Source organism: Girardinichthys multiradiatus, chromosome 23 (genome assembly GCF_021462225.1).
Source record: "Girardinichthys multiradiatus isolate DD_20200921_A chromosome 23, DD_fGirMul_XY1, whole genome shotgun sequence".
NCBI lineage: Eukaryota > Metazoa > Chordata > Actinopteri > Cyprinodontiformes > Goodeidae > Girardinichthys > Girardinichthys multiradiatus.
Window position 1 is genome coordinate 15,706,202 of NC_061815.1, and position 15,856 is coordinate 15,722,057.

Sequence of the window (15,856 nt, forward strand, 5' to 3'; positions counted from 1 at the left end):
TTACCTAATCTTGCTCTCATCTACAGTCAGAGCAATAGCTCAAAAGTTTTCAAAAACTGGAACTGTGACAAACAAAGCTGGAAGTGGACCCATGTTTATCTTGCCACCACACAGATGGAGCAGAATGATGAAGGTGGTGAGAAAATTAGCAACAAAAAGTGGCATAACAACTGCTATGTGTTATGTGTCCACATGCCAAATGGTTGTTTGGGAGGTTTGCTAGAAAAAAACTTCTTTTTGTCCTACAATCACAAACATGAACATGTAAGTTTTGCTGAAGTCTGCTGGGAGTTTAACTGGAACAGCAGCTTTGGTCAGATGTGACTAAGGTTGAGCATTTCAGCAGGAAACACTCCAAGTGGGTCTGGCATGAGACAAAGGATGAACACATGAAAAATCACGTTGTGGCCACTGTAAAGTATTGTAAGGGATCTATGATGCTGTGGGCCAGTTTCTCTCATAAAAGCCTTGAGAACCTTGTTACGAGTGCATGCAACATAGATAAAAAAGAAAAATAATATTTTTACATATAAATCTGCTGGAGCCTGCAAAAAATCCCAGAAAAGTAGGATCTTATTACATCTTTTAGCGGGATGAAGTTCCAAAACATTTGAACAAATCAATACAGAAATACGAAATCAACCTTCTTCCATAACTATCTCAGTTCCCAGATGTCAGTCCTCTAGAAAATAGTAGACAGCCCTGATCAGAAGAGAGCATGGAGGGGACCCAGAAAGCTGGACAATCCAGAGGGATTATTATTATTAAGATAATTTGTCATCCCTCTACCCTTATGCTCTAACTTTAAGAAATGTTACAAGATAAGTCTAAATGCTGTGCAATTGGGAAAAGGGGGTTGTACAAAATATTGACAGTTCTGCCAATAATAATTGCACCACTGATTTTGTTAAAAACACGTATTACATAATGTGAAATAGTTTTTGTCACTGAATAAATGTTCTCAAAATGAAGTTCTTATTTTTTTAATTATTGAGTCAGATTAGGCTCCTGCTATAAACATTAAAATAATCTTTTTTTTACATGTTGAATGTGAGGGCACTGTGTCTTGGTGTATAGCTTTCTCTTCTTCTCTACTCACCAATGAAGTAGGACAGTAAGATGGCCAGAAGGGCGGCAGCTGCAATTGCTGTCACCGCCGCGCATTTCCAGCTGCAGTATTTGGACGGCTTCTTCAGTTTGAAGGCTGAGCGGGAGAAGGTGTTCCTAGGCAGCAGGCGAGGGGGTGGAGAGTACACCGTCCCTGATGTCAGCGGGTATCCAGGGGAGGAGCTACTGAAGAGAGGGGTGGTCCCTGATGACGTCTTGAACAAGAAGTGCCTGTGGAGACGTCAAAGGAAAAACAATGAAACGTTTAACCAGTAGAAATAGACCTCTTTACTTCTTTTTGAGCAGAAAATATTTCAGTGGACGGTGACTTACAGTGCCTTGCGGAAGTATTCGGGCCCCTTGAATTTTCAACCTTTTGCCACATTTCAGGCTTCAAACATAAAGATATAAAATTCTAATTTTTCATGAAGAATCAACAACAAGTGGAACACAATCGTGAAGTGGAATGAAATTTATTGGATGTGTCAAACTTTTTTAACAAATAAAAAACTGAAAAGTGGGGCGTGCAATATTATTTGGCCCCTTTACTTTCAGTGCAGCAAATTCACTCCAGACGTTAAGTGAGGATCTCTGAATGATCCAATGTTGTCCCAAATGACTGATGATGATAAATAGAATCCACCTGTGTGTAATCAAGTCTCCATATAAATGCACCTGCTCTGTGATAGTCTCAGGGTTCTGTTCAAAGCGCAGAGAGCATCATGAAGACCAAGGAACAGACCAGCCAGGTCCGAGATACTGTTGTGGATCATTTTAAAGCCGGATTTGGATACAAAAAGATTTCCCAAGCTTTAAACATCCCAAGGAGCACTGTGCAAGCAATCATATTGAAATGGAAGGAGTATCAGACCACTGAAAATCTACCAAGACCCGGCCGTCCCTCTAAACTTTCATCTCGAACAAGAAGACTGATCAGAGATGCAGCCAAGAGGCCCATGATCACTCTGGATGAACTGCAGAGATCTACAGCTGAGGTGGGAGAGTCTGTCCATAGGACAACAATCAGTCGTACACTGCACAAATCTGGCCTTTATGGAAGAGTGGCAAGAAGAAAGCCATTTCTCAAAGATATCCATAAAAAGTCTTGTTTAAAGTTTGCCATAAGCCACCTGGGAGACACACCAAACATGTGGAAGAAGGTGCTCTGGTCAGAAGAAACCAAAATCAAACTGTTTGGCAACAATGCAAAACGATATGTTTGGCGTAAAAGCAACACAGCTCATCACCCTGAACACACCATCCCCACTGTCAAACATGGTGGTGGCAGCATCATGGTTTGGGCCTGCTTTTCGTCAGCAGGGACAGGGAAGATGGTCAAAATTGATGGGAAGATGGATGGGGCCAAATACAGGACCATTCTGGAAGAAAACCTGTTGGAGTCTGCAAGAGACCTGAGACTGGGACGGAGATTTATTTTCCAACAAGACAATGATCCAAAACATAAAGCCAAATCTACAATGGAATGGTTCACAAATACATGTATCCAGGTGTTGGAATGGCCAAGTCAAAGTCCAGACCTGAATCCAATCGAGAATCTGTGGAAAGAGCTGAAGACTGCTGTTCACGAACGCTCTCCATCCAACCTCACTGAGCTCCAGCTGTTTTGCAAGGAAGAATGGGCAAGAACTTCAGTCTCTCAATGTGCAAAACTGATAAGAGACATACCCCAAGTGACTTGCAGCTGTAAGTGCAGCAAAGGGTGGCGCTACAAAGTATTTACGCAAGGGGGCCAAATAATATTGCGCACCCCACTTTTCAGTTTTTTATTTGTTAAAAACGTTTGACACATCCAATAAATTTCATTCCACTTCACGATTGTGTTCCACTTGTTTTTGATTCTTCACAAAACATTAGAATTTTATATCTTTATGTTTGAAGCCTGAAATGTGGCAAGAGGTTGACCAGTTCAAGGGGGCCGAGTACTTTCGCAAGGCACTGTATCTGAAAGCTTCTATTCAATTTTGTAGTCTGAAAAACATTGTGAGAACATCCTTGAACTGTGCCAGTAGTTCAGCCGTGTTCCAGGCTCATTTTGACCTCCACCTGATACATCCTTACTTCTTTTTCCTGAATGCCCTCGCTTTTCTTCTCTCCACCCCACTTATGATGTGTGCTATCTCTGCCCTTAATGGCTGGACAGGATCAGGACCGCAGCACTTTCTTCCCTTTCTCATAGTCCAGGTGGGGTCAGAGCTTAGAACATTAAAGAGGGATCTGAACCCCCATCCTTTAACTCATATTATCTGTCATAGCTTATGCTCACACAATGACACTCCAGCTCTCCTTATTTTTCTGTGTTGTGTGTTCTTGCCCGCTAGTATTTTAATCACTTTATTTCTCTTAATTTTCAAGAACAGTCTTATTTATTTTTTAATCTGATCTTTTAACAAAAACCATTTGCCACAGTATGAGGCATTGCACATTTGCTATCTAATAAAAAGACAGTGAAAAGAGAGAACAAGAAAAAAGGGGCAAAACCTTTTTGTGTCATCTTTTGCGACACGTACCCCGGACACGCATGTGGAGAAAGGATGTGGACACCCACACAGACCTCAGGTGGTATGACAGAACAGAGCCCTCAGGTGAGTTTGACTTATCACAGGAGAAAAGGTCACCTCCCTGCCTCAGAGAAGAAGTTAAAAAGGACTTTGCCTCACAGCGTTTCATGAAATCTTGTTTGTGCCGTTGTGATAGTGTGTGGAAGAAAGGACATGCGTTTTCATCAAACCCTATGTATTTCTGACCTATGGGCTGATGCCTGCATAGGCAAGACATCACATACTGTGTTCTTGCTTGAAAGGCAATAAACACTATATTTCCATGATTGCCAAGTAATTTTGGTTTACTGCACGGTGACTGCATTTTCTCAGTTTTTGGGAGCTTGAAACATTTTATATGGCTCCAAGGGTAAATACGTTTTTATTCTGTGCTCTCTTTTGTTTCTAAAAATATACTTGACTTGGCATATACAGCAATAATCTTCAATAAAATCATGTCTTGATCCTGCTTTTATGCTCAGTAGTTATCTAAAAGGCTAGTCTACCTTTAGCATATTAGATATAAAACTCTGCACTTTATTTAAAATGTAATCACTAGTGTTTCAACTGCTCTCTGCACACCTTCAACTGGGTCAGTTAAGGATATCTGAGCACAGGACAAGGCAGTTCACTGAACAAAGACAGACTCAGGGCTGCAGCAGCCAATACAGTCTCTCTTTAAATGCTACCGGAAAAGGCAAGAAAAACTTAGATTTATATAAGAAACCCAGATTAATTTGATCATCAAAATAATTTGCACAAACTGTAAATATAGTTTTGCAAGCCATGCACATAATACAAAGGCAGTTTTTTTCTTTAACTGCTTGGCTGCAGCTGATAACATCCCAGTGGATCTAGCACAGGTACATGGAATAGGTTTTAGATTTAGGTTATGAATTTAATTATTTCAAAATGCCTCAATTACATGCCTTATTATACACTTTACTACCTCAAAGTGGCAGAAAACAAAGAATTACTTAACTGGCTTTGTGATAAATTCCAAATTGAAGTACTAAACCCTAAACTTTTTGACTCCTGGTAAAGACAATCTCATAACTAGAGTGAGCTGTGAGGCTAAGTTTTTTTTCCGCCATTATCTGGATTTGTCACTCTTCTCCGCCTCCAGTCCAGTCCAGGACTTGTGACTCATGTCTGCATGGATGTATGTCAGGGCTGTCCTCTTTCTAATGCAGCCCACTGTCAGTAGTATTCAGACTATTGTGTCCTTTAAGAAGAAGGAAAACAGAGCTTAACTGTGCTTTGAGCTCTCCCCTATCACTTTGATGCCTTTAATCACAGCTGTTCCATAACAGTGGGTGTGTGCTTGTATCTTTTTCTCTAAAAAGAGGTAATGGGCTCTGAGCATGAAGATTTGTTTTGGGAGCACCGCTCCGCTGGTCCCCTTCTCTTCCTCTTTGTACATTTTATACCACTGATTGTTGGATTGCTGTCCCCCTGGATTCCCCTCTGTCTCTCCCATTACCTGTCAGGTGTGTTGCGTGAGACCGAGAAAAACGGGGGGCTGGGGGGTGTCTAGCGGGGGGGAGTGGGGGTCTAGGAGAGAGGAAAAACACACCTGACAGAGGCAGAAAGAGCAAGAAGAGATGACATGTAAGGAAATATGATGTTATTGTCTAAAAATACACCACTCTGGGTGTCACCCCCATCCTTTTTATTATGCATGCCGAATTCATATATGCTGCCAAATGCAAGAATGCACATACCTGTGTGCGCATAGCACACACGCACATATACACGCTTTTCCAAGGTCAAGCAGCTTGTGTCTGCTTGAACTCATTTTCACAGCCATTGAAGCGCTCTGTGATGGCAAGGCCGGCGCTAATTAATTACAATACTCCTAATGTGCGAGAGAGAGCCGCTTGCAGTCTGCACGACACAATGCATGTGATTTTTAATGTGGTGGTATGCATTTGAACTTGCCCAGTAAAAATCGCTTCAGTCCAAGGCATTGTTGTTTGTGTGCAGACGACGCTCTGTGAGCCTGTGTGGGATGGGAATATGTCTACGGTCCGCACTAATTACGAGCAGGAATGGAAAGTGTCTAATGTGCTCTGGGGAGGTAATTGACATTGATTTATGTTGCGGACGACAATGGAGGGGTTCTATCATAGCAGGCAGCCAGCAATCACAGCTCTGAATCAGCAGGCGATGGTGGGTTGTGTATTTACGCGTGTGTTATTGCATCTGTGTGTGACTTATTTATTTATTTTTTGACAGTGGTCCAGTATGGAAATGCCACACATAATTAGAGAAAGCTGACTGAGACCCCACCACCCTTCTACCCCTACCTCCCAGCCACTGTTCCTTTCGCAGTTATCGCGTCTTGCGCTTTCAACACACAAATACTCCGAATAAACAAAAATCTAAATCACACACTGACAAACATTTACACAGAGACATAGAGCTAAGCACCCACGCACGGGTGGCATGAATTTATGTGAATTTTCTTTCATGAGCTTGTCCTGTAACCGCAACCGTAGGTTTAATTTGCATCCCCGCTGAGCAACAAGTGACATAAAGGACAGAGGATGGAGATGGAAGGTTTTGCGCCAGAAGACAGGCAGAGAGAACAAGACAGGACGTGGTTTTCTTACCCCATCTCCCCCTAACGATACCTCCCGTCGAGAGAAAGAGAGGACCTGGACAATTAACCACAGAACAGAGAGCATGCTGGGTAATTAGCGGCAAGTCAAAGCTCGCATTCCCCCTGAGCGAACAAACACACATGCTTTTACACATCCACAGATAGGCCTACATGGTTCATTTTCTCTGCTCTGGCAAATATGTGGTCGCTCAGGATTGGCAGTCTGAGGCGCCTGATCACGTCAGACGTAGAGAACAATTAAGGGAGGTCAACTCGTTAAGGGAGTGCCTGGAAAACACTCATATCTGAGAATGAAACAAATCTCTCCGGGAGGGGAACATGGTGAAGGAAAACACTGAGACCTGTTACCTGCTGTAATTGCAAGAAGAAAAGAAACAAGTGGTGGATGGTTACTGTAAGGATTAGCAGATGATTGCTTTAATGACAGACATCAAAAAACCGTACATTGGCTATTGTTTGATGAACCTTAGATTCAAGAGATAGTGGTGTCCTGGCTGTGAAATAGTGGGACATATCTTGGGGGGGGGAGGGGAATCATGGGAGTTTGGTTGTCCAGTGTACATATATTTTGTATGCAGCCAAAGCAGGAGCTGGGTCCAGATTCTATGCACTAACTTTACCTTGTTCCCAAAATCGGCTGCACTGTCAGTCTAGCCCAATGTCACTGATTTTGTGTGTGGTGATCATGGACGGGATCTCAAGACGTTGTCGTGGAGAGGAGGGTGTCGGGTTCGGAACCTCAGTCTCAGTTTTGCTTTTTGCCAATGATGTAGGTCTACTGCTTTACGGTTGTTGTTTTCAAAAGATACTTTTATTCTGAAAACAAGCCTCACCTGAATACATATTGTGATTTATTTAATATGACTGTGTGTTCCAATTCTCCCCAGTGTTCACAAGGTATGGATCATGACTCAAAGAACGAGATCCTGCAGACCAGCAGCTGCAATGTGCTTCATTCTCAGGTTAGCTGGACTCAGAGGTAGGGTCAGGAGTACCATGGTCTATTACCTCTAAAATAAAATAAAATAAAAGAGGGACTTGAGGTGGTTTGGGCATCTGATCAGGGTGCCTCTTGGAGGTTTTCCAGACAAGTCTCAAAAGTAGAAGACCCTGGGGTGGACCAAGAACTCGCTGAAAAGGACTATACAATCCTTCAATTTAGTGGGATTTCAAAAAACAATATAGCGAGCAGTGGTGGGGATGGAAATTTCTGTGTTTCCCTCCTGGACCTGTTACCTCTGCAACTTCATTTTGGAAAAGCAGATCATAGATTTTGGAATTTTACTGATAATATGATAAGCAATTATCAATTTAATTTAATCTCTGAAGATCATCTGAAGGCTCTCCTGTCATAAAAGATGAGTGTGGTGCAGGATCAATGTCCAGACAAGAGCGTGGGAGCCGCATGGTAGAAAGCAGAAAGATGTTTTAATGATGACTGAACTGATAAGTTACATGGAACATAGGCAGAGATCTGGCATGGAGCAGGCGGGCAAACAGTATGATGGAGGCACGCTGGGCATGACAAACATTAGGATCCAGTGCCAAGCAATGAAAACCAGAGAGCCTGAATACAGAGGCAGGGTGGAGAAATGACCAATGAACTAGAAGAGCTAATCAGATGAAATGTGGAGCAGCTGGTGGCAGGGAGAATGCAGAGCAACTGTAGGAGGGAGGCTAATTAAGACAGATGAACAGAGAAGTCCAGGGAAGTAGCAGAAATAAACAGAAGAATGAACCAAGAACCTAAATCTACAACGAATGAACTCAAATAACAGCAACTAAAGAACAGCTACAGTGAGATCCTAAATAAAATTTAAGTTGTGTCAAATGGAAAACATCTTTTTAAAGATTTATGTTGTTAAACAGCCATTTTTAAGCTTGTTTGTATAACACCAGTTTACAGTATTGGGTAGAGACCAATGTAACTGTTGCTTTCTTTAAAAGATAAACATCTCTTGCAATATATAAAGGCATGTCCACCCATGCCAAAAACTAGAGTATTTAATTAATGCATGACACATTTATGATTTAATGCATGACCTAATCCGGAATGTGTCATGAAACTGCTCATCCTCGACAGATGACACTGACCTTTTGTGATTAATCTGTGATTTTGTAATTAATCTGCAGTTAACATCAGACTAAAACTCATGGAATGTAAATCCAAAATTATGTATATCCAGCATTTAAATAAACTGCACATGTGTAATTCTGCTGCTTTTAGAGAGGTAACGTAGTCTTTGTTATCTTGCACAGTTATGGTGTAAACTGGAAAAGTTGGGGATCAATATGGCAACCATCTCAGAAAAGATATTAATCTACCTCTAAAGCTTTTGCTTTCCACTGGCAAAGCATAAGTATGCAACCAGCCTCAAGCTGGCCAGCTAATGGACAAGAGAGCAACATTGCAGTTGTTACTACCTCACAATATTGAAATGCCCTATGTCTTGTCAAAATCTAAGCTCATGTTTTGGCCTCGGGATATGGATGTAACACTAAGTTACAAAAGCAATGAATAATGGGACAACTGTGGATCAAAGGCGCAGTGGTCTTGCAGTTTTATGTGTCTGGGCGAATCTGGCCTATAGTGTAAAAACGATTTGAATTGTACGTATAATCAGAAAAGCACTACATATTTTCAGTCCATTTACTCATTTTAAATAGTCTCTCTGGCAGCATTTTGGGCACCTTGTAGCAACACAAGCGACACAATCTGCTCTGAACCCCCAGTCAGTTGTGGCAGATGGCCGCTCACACTGAGCCTGGTTCTGGTTCTGCTGGAGGTTTCTTCCTGTTAAAAGGGAGTTTTTCCTCACCACTGTCGCTACATGCATGCTCAGTATGAGGGATTGTTGCAAAGTCAATACAAGTGACCGTCCACTGTCTCTACATGCTCATCCAGGAGGAGTGAATGCTACAAATCACTGACTCGATGCAATCTGGGTTTCCTTAGATAGAAAAACGTTTTACCAATTTGAATAATAAACTGAATTTGACTGCACTGTTTGATAGTTAGGATTAACTGGTGACAGACCAGACAAAAATGATGTATAAGCACTGTGAGAATATCTTGACAGGATAACCGTTAGCCGCTTTCAGTGCTCAACTGTGGATCTGCTTTAGAGATTCCTATTGTTGCTAAACTAAAGGGCTATTTCACCGTTTTTTAAAGGAGTCTGGATTTTATTTGATAATTTCTTAGTGAGCATCAGATGCTAAATAGTTGTTAGAAGTCGTATCTGTTCTGTCTTTTATGTGTTTTATCATATTTTGTTACATTTTTATTCTGGGATATGTTATGGTTAGTGAAATTGTGAAGCACTTTGGTCAATTGTTATTTTTTTTTAAAGGTGCAGTTTAAACTGCTTAAAATGATTAAACCCGAGCTGCGCAAGTTTACACTAATCTATAGAATAATGTTTCAGAAAACATTTACTCTATCAGTGAAAATACCAGGAGCATTTCAATGCTATTTAGACTAAGGGCAATCTGTAGAATGAGACGTGTAAAGTGTAAAAGACACAAAATATGGATTTGTCAAACCTGGACTGGAATACTCTACACCGATTACAGATTCTTTTAAAACCCAGTCTTAGAAATTCTTTAACCCTTTATTAATGAAAAAAAATTATTTTTCTAAAAGAATATTGTTAAAATCAATGGTGTATCATTCTTGTTAACCAAATGTCATGTATCTTCTTGTCTTGTGATCGGGATATATTATTATACCTCTAGTTACCAGCGATAAGAAATCATGCACATCTTAGGTAACTAAAGTGTTGAAGTGAAGCTTCAAAACAGTCCTTAAACATGACAAACCCTTTCAAAGATAACATGGAAGTTCAGTGTGACTATTTAAAGGTTCTTAATAAAACGGTAGTGGCACTAGACAAATGACTCATGAGTACATTTTACTTTAGCTCCTGAAAATATTTTAACCACAGACATAAAAGAAAACGTTTTTAAATGGCATTTATTTGCTGTAGATTTGCTGCGACACTGCTAATGGTCTCAAGTCTCAATAGATACACTGTCGTTATTAAAATAAAACTTCAAAGAAGAGTGCAGAAAGTTAATTATTAATTAATTATTATTAAAGTTTAGATTATTAAAGGAATGGAGAAAAAGCTTGAATATTATTTTCAAAGCAAACATTGAGAGAATGAGAGGTCATATCAAAACCTTGCATAATATTAGGGGATAATGATTGCACATTACAGGAGTGGTTGCAGAGCTGAAAATAAATCTTTTCTCCATCCTTTCCCATAGGTTGAATCTTCTCCCTGTCGCCACAGTAATGCATTTGAAAGTAACCCACCCTCCCTAACCCCTTCCTCTGCTGTTCTCTCCAGATAAATTGAGATGCTGCAGCCTTCTCGGGGAGCTTATTTCTCCCTCAGAGTCGTGGCCCACAGTGGAGCGGGCAGGGGGTGCTGGAGAACGTCCTGAGATCACAGAGAGATTGAACCTGGCATCAGCGAGGCAAAAAGGCTCCAAGGGACCAATTGGAAATCAGGTGCTTTCTCACAAAATGCTGCAACACATGTATACACATGTGCACTTGCCCTTACATAGAGAAATCCATTCCACTACTCTTTTTCTTGCTCGGTTTTATAAACACATACACTCGGTAGCGGGAGCCATCTATAGTCATTTATCTCACACTGGTAAATGTATCCATGTTCCTCAGGTCCCAATCTCCCTCCTTGGCCTTTCTATCTTTACTCACACACACCCCCCAAAACAATCTCCTTCAATCACCTCTTCTCTCAATTTCTTCGCCTCTCTCCCTCTTATCTCTCCCTCCTCTACCGTAAACCCTTTCTTTCACCCCCACTCCTCCATTGACTCTGTTCTATCTTCCTGCTCCCTCCATCGTCAATTTCTATCTCTCTCCTTCTCTGCCAGTCATCCAAGCCCTAGAGTATTCATAGGTGATCAATCTTTATCCTCTCAGGGTTGTCAAAGTATTGGGTCAAGCCACATATACACACACACACAAGCATTCACCATAACGAGTGGACATCAAATGCCAGGATTTACATATGATTACAGCAGGGGGGCAGTCACAATTGCTGGGAGCACACATGCTTGGATGTAATCACACAGTACACACAAATGTACTCAATCACAAGCAGTCGCTCTCTCACAGGAGCAGGTTGCTCATCATTTCTTATAGCTGCCGAGTTATAATGAGATGGAGGACGCATACTGCCAGCACAGGGTTAGTGTGACTTTTTGGCTCTGCCTTGCTGGCTCCGACCCAATCACAAGCTCCAGCAGCTCCAGACATTCCCTCCTCATCCTCCGTCGCAGCCAGGACCACCAAGCAGTGGGGGCTCAATCTGGGCCGGAGGGTGGAGTTCTGGGCTCCATTCAGAGCGACAGGCTCTGAGCCATGCCCAACCCCGCCACCTGAACATGGACAAATATTGGGTCTGTGGGGGTGGGGGGTCTGTGCAATGTGGCAGTCACGTACACCCTAAGTGAAAAATATAATTCATAATTTAGGTTTGTTTCACCAGAGACCTCTGAAGCATTCCTGACAGCAGAAATAACAAATAAAAACAATCTCTCTCCAAATGATTTGCACGTCCCAATGGCAACACAGGTCCTGATAAACAGCTGCAAGAATATTTTTTATTTCAAAGGTGTTCTTGTTCGACACCGTGCCTCTTGCCGATCAAGCATAGAAACACATTGCTTCAGCACCGGCTGACTGTAGACCAGATATCACTGTGGCTGAATTAAACATGGCCCGACCTCATAAATACTGCACAGGGCCAGCACTCAAGGGAGCTTATCTGGACCCATCAGAGCTGGAAGCTCCAGTGCCCAGCAAGAGAAACACAGCTACGCAGCTTGCAGAGTAAAAACATTAAGCACGATGGGCGACGAGCATGCTAGCAGGGATGACGGCAGCGTCCCCCTAACTGCATGCCTCATGAATAGTAATACCCTGCATGAATGCTCTGTTCACCCAGTAAGTGTTCTTTGTGTACTGGCAAAGACACACGTGTAACGTGTGTGAAAGTGGTTTGTATTTCCTGCCAGCTCACTCCAGGTATCATGCATAATAGCTTTGATTTGCGTAGCTTTTTGTGTCAGGCTTTGTGACGGGGTTGAGAATGCTTCCAAGTGACACACTCCGAAGTCATTTACTTTTGTGATTCGGAGGGTTGCATACTAGAGGTTCCTCTGTGAACAAAATTGTGTAAATGGTCATTTAGAAATTACCCTGTGGGGTGTACCCTCTGGGGTGGAAGCAAAGGTAGGCCTCCTGGTTTTCCTCCTGACCCCTGGCTCATGTTATCGGTGCTACTCTATGTACAGCCCCATTGACTTTTTCCCCTTTTAGCAAAAATATTTCTGTGTATTTTAGTAGGATTTTATTTGATAGACAAACACATCAAAGTAGTACATAAGCATGAAGTGGAAGGATGTAGATACTTTATAGAGCTACCTTTTACTGCAACCTTTTACTGCAACTACAATTGTAAGTCTTGTGGGCTATGCCTCTATCAATGTTGCATATCTAGAGACTAAAATATTACCCCCTGTAGTGTTTTTAAACGTTGGGGCAGCTTCTCAATTGGATTTAGGTTTAGACTTTGACACGGCCACATGCTTTGATTCCAGGGAAAGGATCAAAGCATCTGTGTTTAGTGGCATTGTCCTGCTGGAAGGTGACCCTCTACCCTGGTCAGATTTGTGGAGAGCACCATTAATAGTTGTCCACAGATTCTTCTATCTGAACTGTGGATCTCTGCAGCTCCTCCAGAGTTACTATGAGTATCTTGGCTAGTTATTGCTCTCCTTGCTTGGCCGGTTAGTTTAAAAGGACAACCTTATACTGTGAGTACATTAAACACAGGCACTATGTATTAAATAGCTAGCTTCAAAATTGATTGCACTATATTTTATTTAAGGGATTTAGAATAAAGGGGCTGAATACATATGCAGTGCTTTTTGTTCTTTTAAAAACAATATTAGTATAATACAGAAAAATTTGTAGCAACATGGCAAAATGTTAATAAGTACAAGCATTTTTGAAAGGTACTATAGAACCATGCTATGAAGTGTTGTTGTTGAGGACTGCCCGATAACTGTAGTCCGACCCTTCTACAACTTGGTGCACATTTATTTATATCTTTATTCGCAGAATTTTGTGATAACTCTGTAGCTTGGTATTGTCTGATGGGCTTTAAATGGTATGGATTTGCACCACAGCTGACACGAAGTCTGCAGCTCCCTCCTTCACATAGTCAGAAATTATTATTGACTGGAGAGTTCAAAGAGGAGCTTTCATCTTAATTGCGTCACACCTTTCAATTTTATATAACACCCTCACTGCTGGATTTTAAACGATTTCTCCAAACTGTTGCAGAATACAAATTTACCTATTCAATAAACCCGTTTGGGTGGTGTGAACTGCAAACTCACTTTAATGTAAAAAAAAGTTAGCTTGCACTTAGAAAGACAAGTTTAGACAGCTTCTGAGGCTCGGTGGAAATAGAGTTGCTATGAGGCCACCTTGTTGCTGATTAAATGGTCAGCTACGGTAGCTTTAAGCTTGAACCCTCAGAAGTGTCTGCTGGGAGCACACAGAGGGTTTGAGAGTTTTTAGGGGAAATTTGCTCAGTTTGGATGCATAATTAGCAAACAGAATAACTGGATGTGCAAGTCATTTTCAGAGGTTCTTATTGAGCTATTTTACTGTATGTCTATAGCCTTTAATTTGCTAGTAAGGATATAGCAACAAATCCAATTCAGAACATCAGTTTAGATTTTATCCATATATTTGGGAAAACTAAGAATTACCATTTTTTTGTTTTTGCAAACAAGAGCAAATGTGTTTTAAAAAATCATAAACTGTGTTTTAAGGAATGTTTAATCCCAGAATATTTCAGTTCAGGTTTCACAAGTCCATAAATTAGAGTTGTTATGCTTTTCTGATACTAAAGTGGTCCTAATGCCAAAACCCCCCCCCAAAAAAACATTAGAAGGTCGTAAATGTTTGTACAGTGTAGGATTATTTGGTACAGGTTTGATCAATCTAAGTAGTTCATATTTTGGCCTAAAGATGATGAAATGTAGTCCAAACTGCTTCTAAAAATCTGAACTAACCTTTTAGTTTGGCATTGACAGGAAGCTGTGCAACAGATGTCAGCTTCACCTCTATTATTGGCTATTATTGGCTTTCACATTTCAAAATAAGAGCCTCAACATTGCTACAACTAGGTGTTAATCTTAAAGCACTCCACTTCACTTTTAAATATGGAGGTGTTTCAATGATGAACTGCATTGTGCCCTGAGGTCTCATTACACTCTTATAGATTACTAGAGAAGCACTGATCTGAATTGTTTCAGATATCCAGTTTTTTAGATCTTTGGCCTGTTGATATAGATCTCTATATATTTAGAAACTATAAGAATATAAAAGAAGAGCATTTACATTTATTTTTTTATTGTCTTTCTTGTGTCAGTGGTTGCTTATTATTTCTATGAGGAGCAGAGGACATATCACAGCATGTGTGTGACAAAGCAGATGCTGTAAAACAGCATTTGTGTTATCTACTTTAAGTTACTACTCATTATTTCACTGCCCAAATGAACTGTAGGCATGTCTTAACATGTAGAAAATGCAGTCTTCTTTTACATGGCTTCTTACCTATCTGTGTTTCCTCTTGTTTATTTTGTAAACATCCCCTTGATGCTGACAATTGCAAACATTTTCTTTCACTCAGTGGCACCATTAAGTACAAATCAAACTGAAAATCTTCTGATTTCCCTCAACAGATGATTTTTTGTTACACCCCTGCCTGTGCTTGCAGGTTGTAGCAGCAGTTGCCCTGTCAGCTCCAAAAAACTATTTAAATAAAAAAATAAACATTGTTCCCCTGACCTTGTCTCCAGTGGGACGTTGCTGTTGAGCACCCAGCTGTCCTGTAGCTGGACTGACTCCGGGGTGGTAGGTCCATCTCCAGTGCCCGGTGCTGGGGCATGAATGGGGTTCCGACCCCCTCTCAGGTTGTTTCTGTTTAGGCTGTTTGCAGACTGGTGGGACAAGTTGTGGTGGTTGTGTGGAGGGGGCAGTGGAGGCTGCAGTGTGGACTGACTGTGGTGGTTGGCGGCCCCTGGAATACAGAAAAAACAAAAAAAAAACTAACAAGATTCTAAATAAAAAGTATTGTATTGCCTAAATGGGACACATCCAAAATTAGAGCAGACCTATTATATAATAATAGGTGTTTATCATTATGTAGGTCAAATATAAAGCCCTTCAGCTAGGAAATATCATTATTAACACCCAATTATAGAATATTTTTATACAATCATTCAGACATGGTGTCATATTGTCAAAACAATCGATAACTCATACATAAGCAAATTGCAGCAACAAAGACCGGTGAGAGCTTCATCTTCTATTTCCGTTCACATTTTCTGTATTCCATTCTTCTGTCCTCTTTTCATCGAGTCTTCCTTCTCTTTTCCTTTATCCCTTCTTTTTCTATCCAGTGTTCTTTGTCACATCTAAGTGAATGTGTGTGTGTGAGTGTGT

The 15,856-nt window shown here is 41.1% G+C and overlaps 1 protein-coding gene across 3 annotated transcripts in view; it reads right to left on the reverse strand.

Moving 5' to 3' along the window:
* tenm2a (teneurin transmembrane protein 2a) overlaps nt 1–15,856 on the reverse strand; it is a 152,301-nt gene that overhangs the window by 63,292 nt on the left and 73,153 nt on the right. For all 3 annotated transcript variants that reach the window (XM_047353471.1, XM_047353470.1, XM_047353473.1), the window contains 2 exons: nt 15,200–15,431; nt 1,100–1,338 (listed from right to left, as the gene is read on the reverse strand). In XM_047353471.1, coding sequence (XP_047209427.1) covers nt 1,100–1,338; nt 15,200–15,431 — 471 coding nt within the window. The remainder of the gene's footprint in view (nt 1–1,099; nt 1,339–15,199; nt 15,432–15,856) is intronic.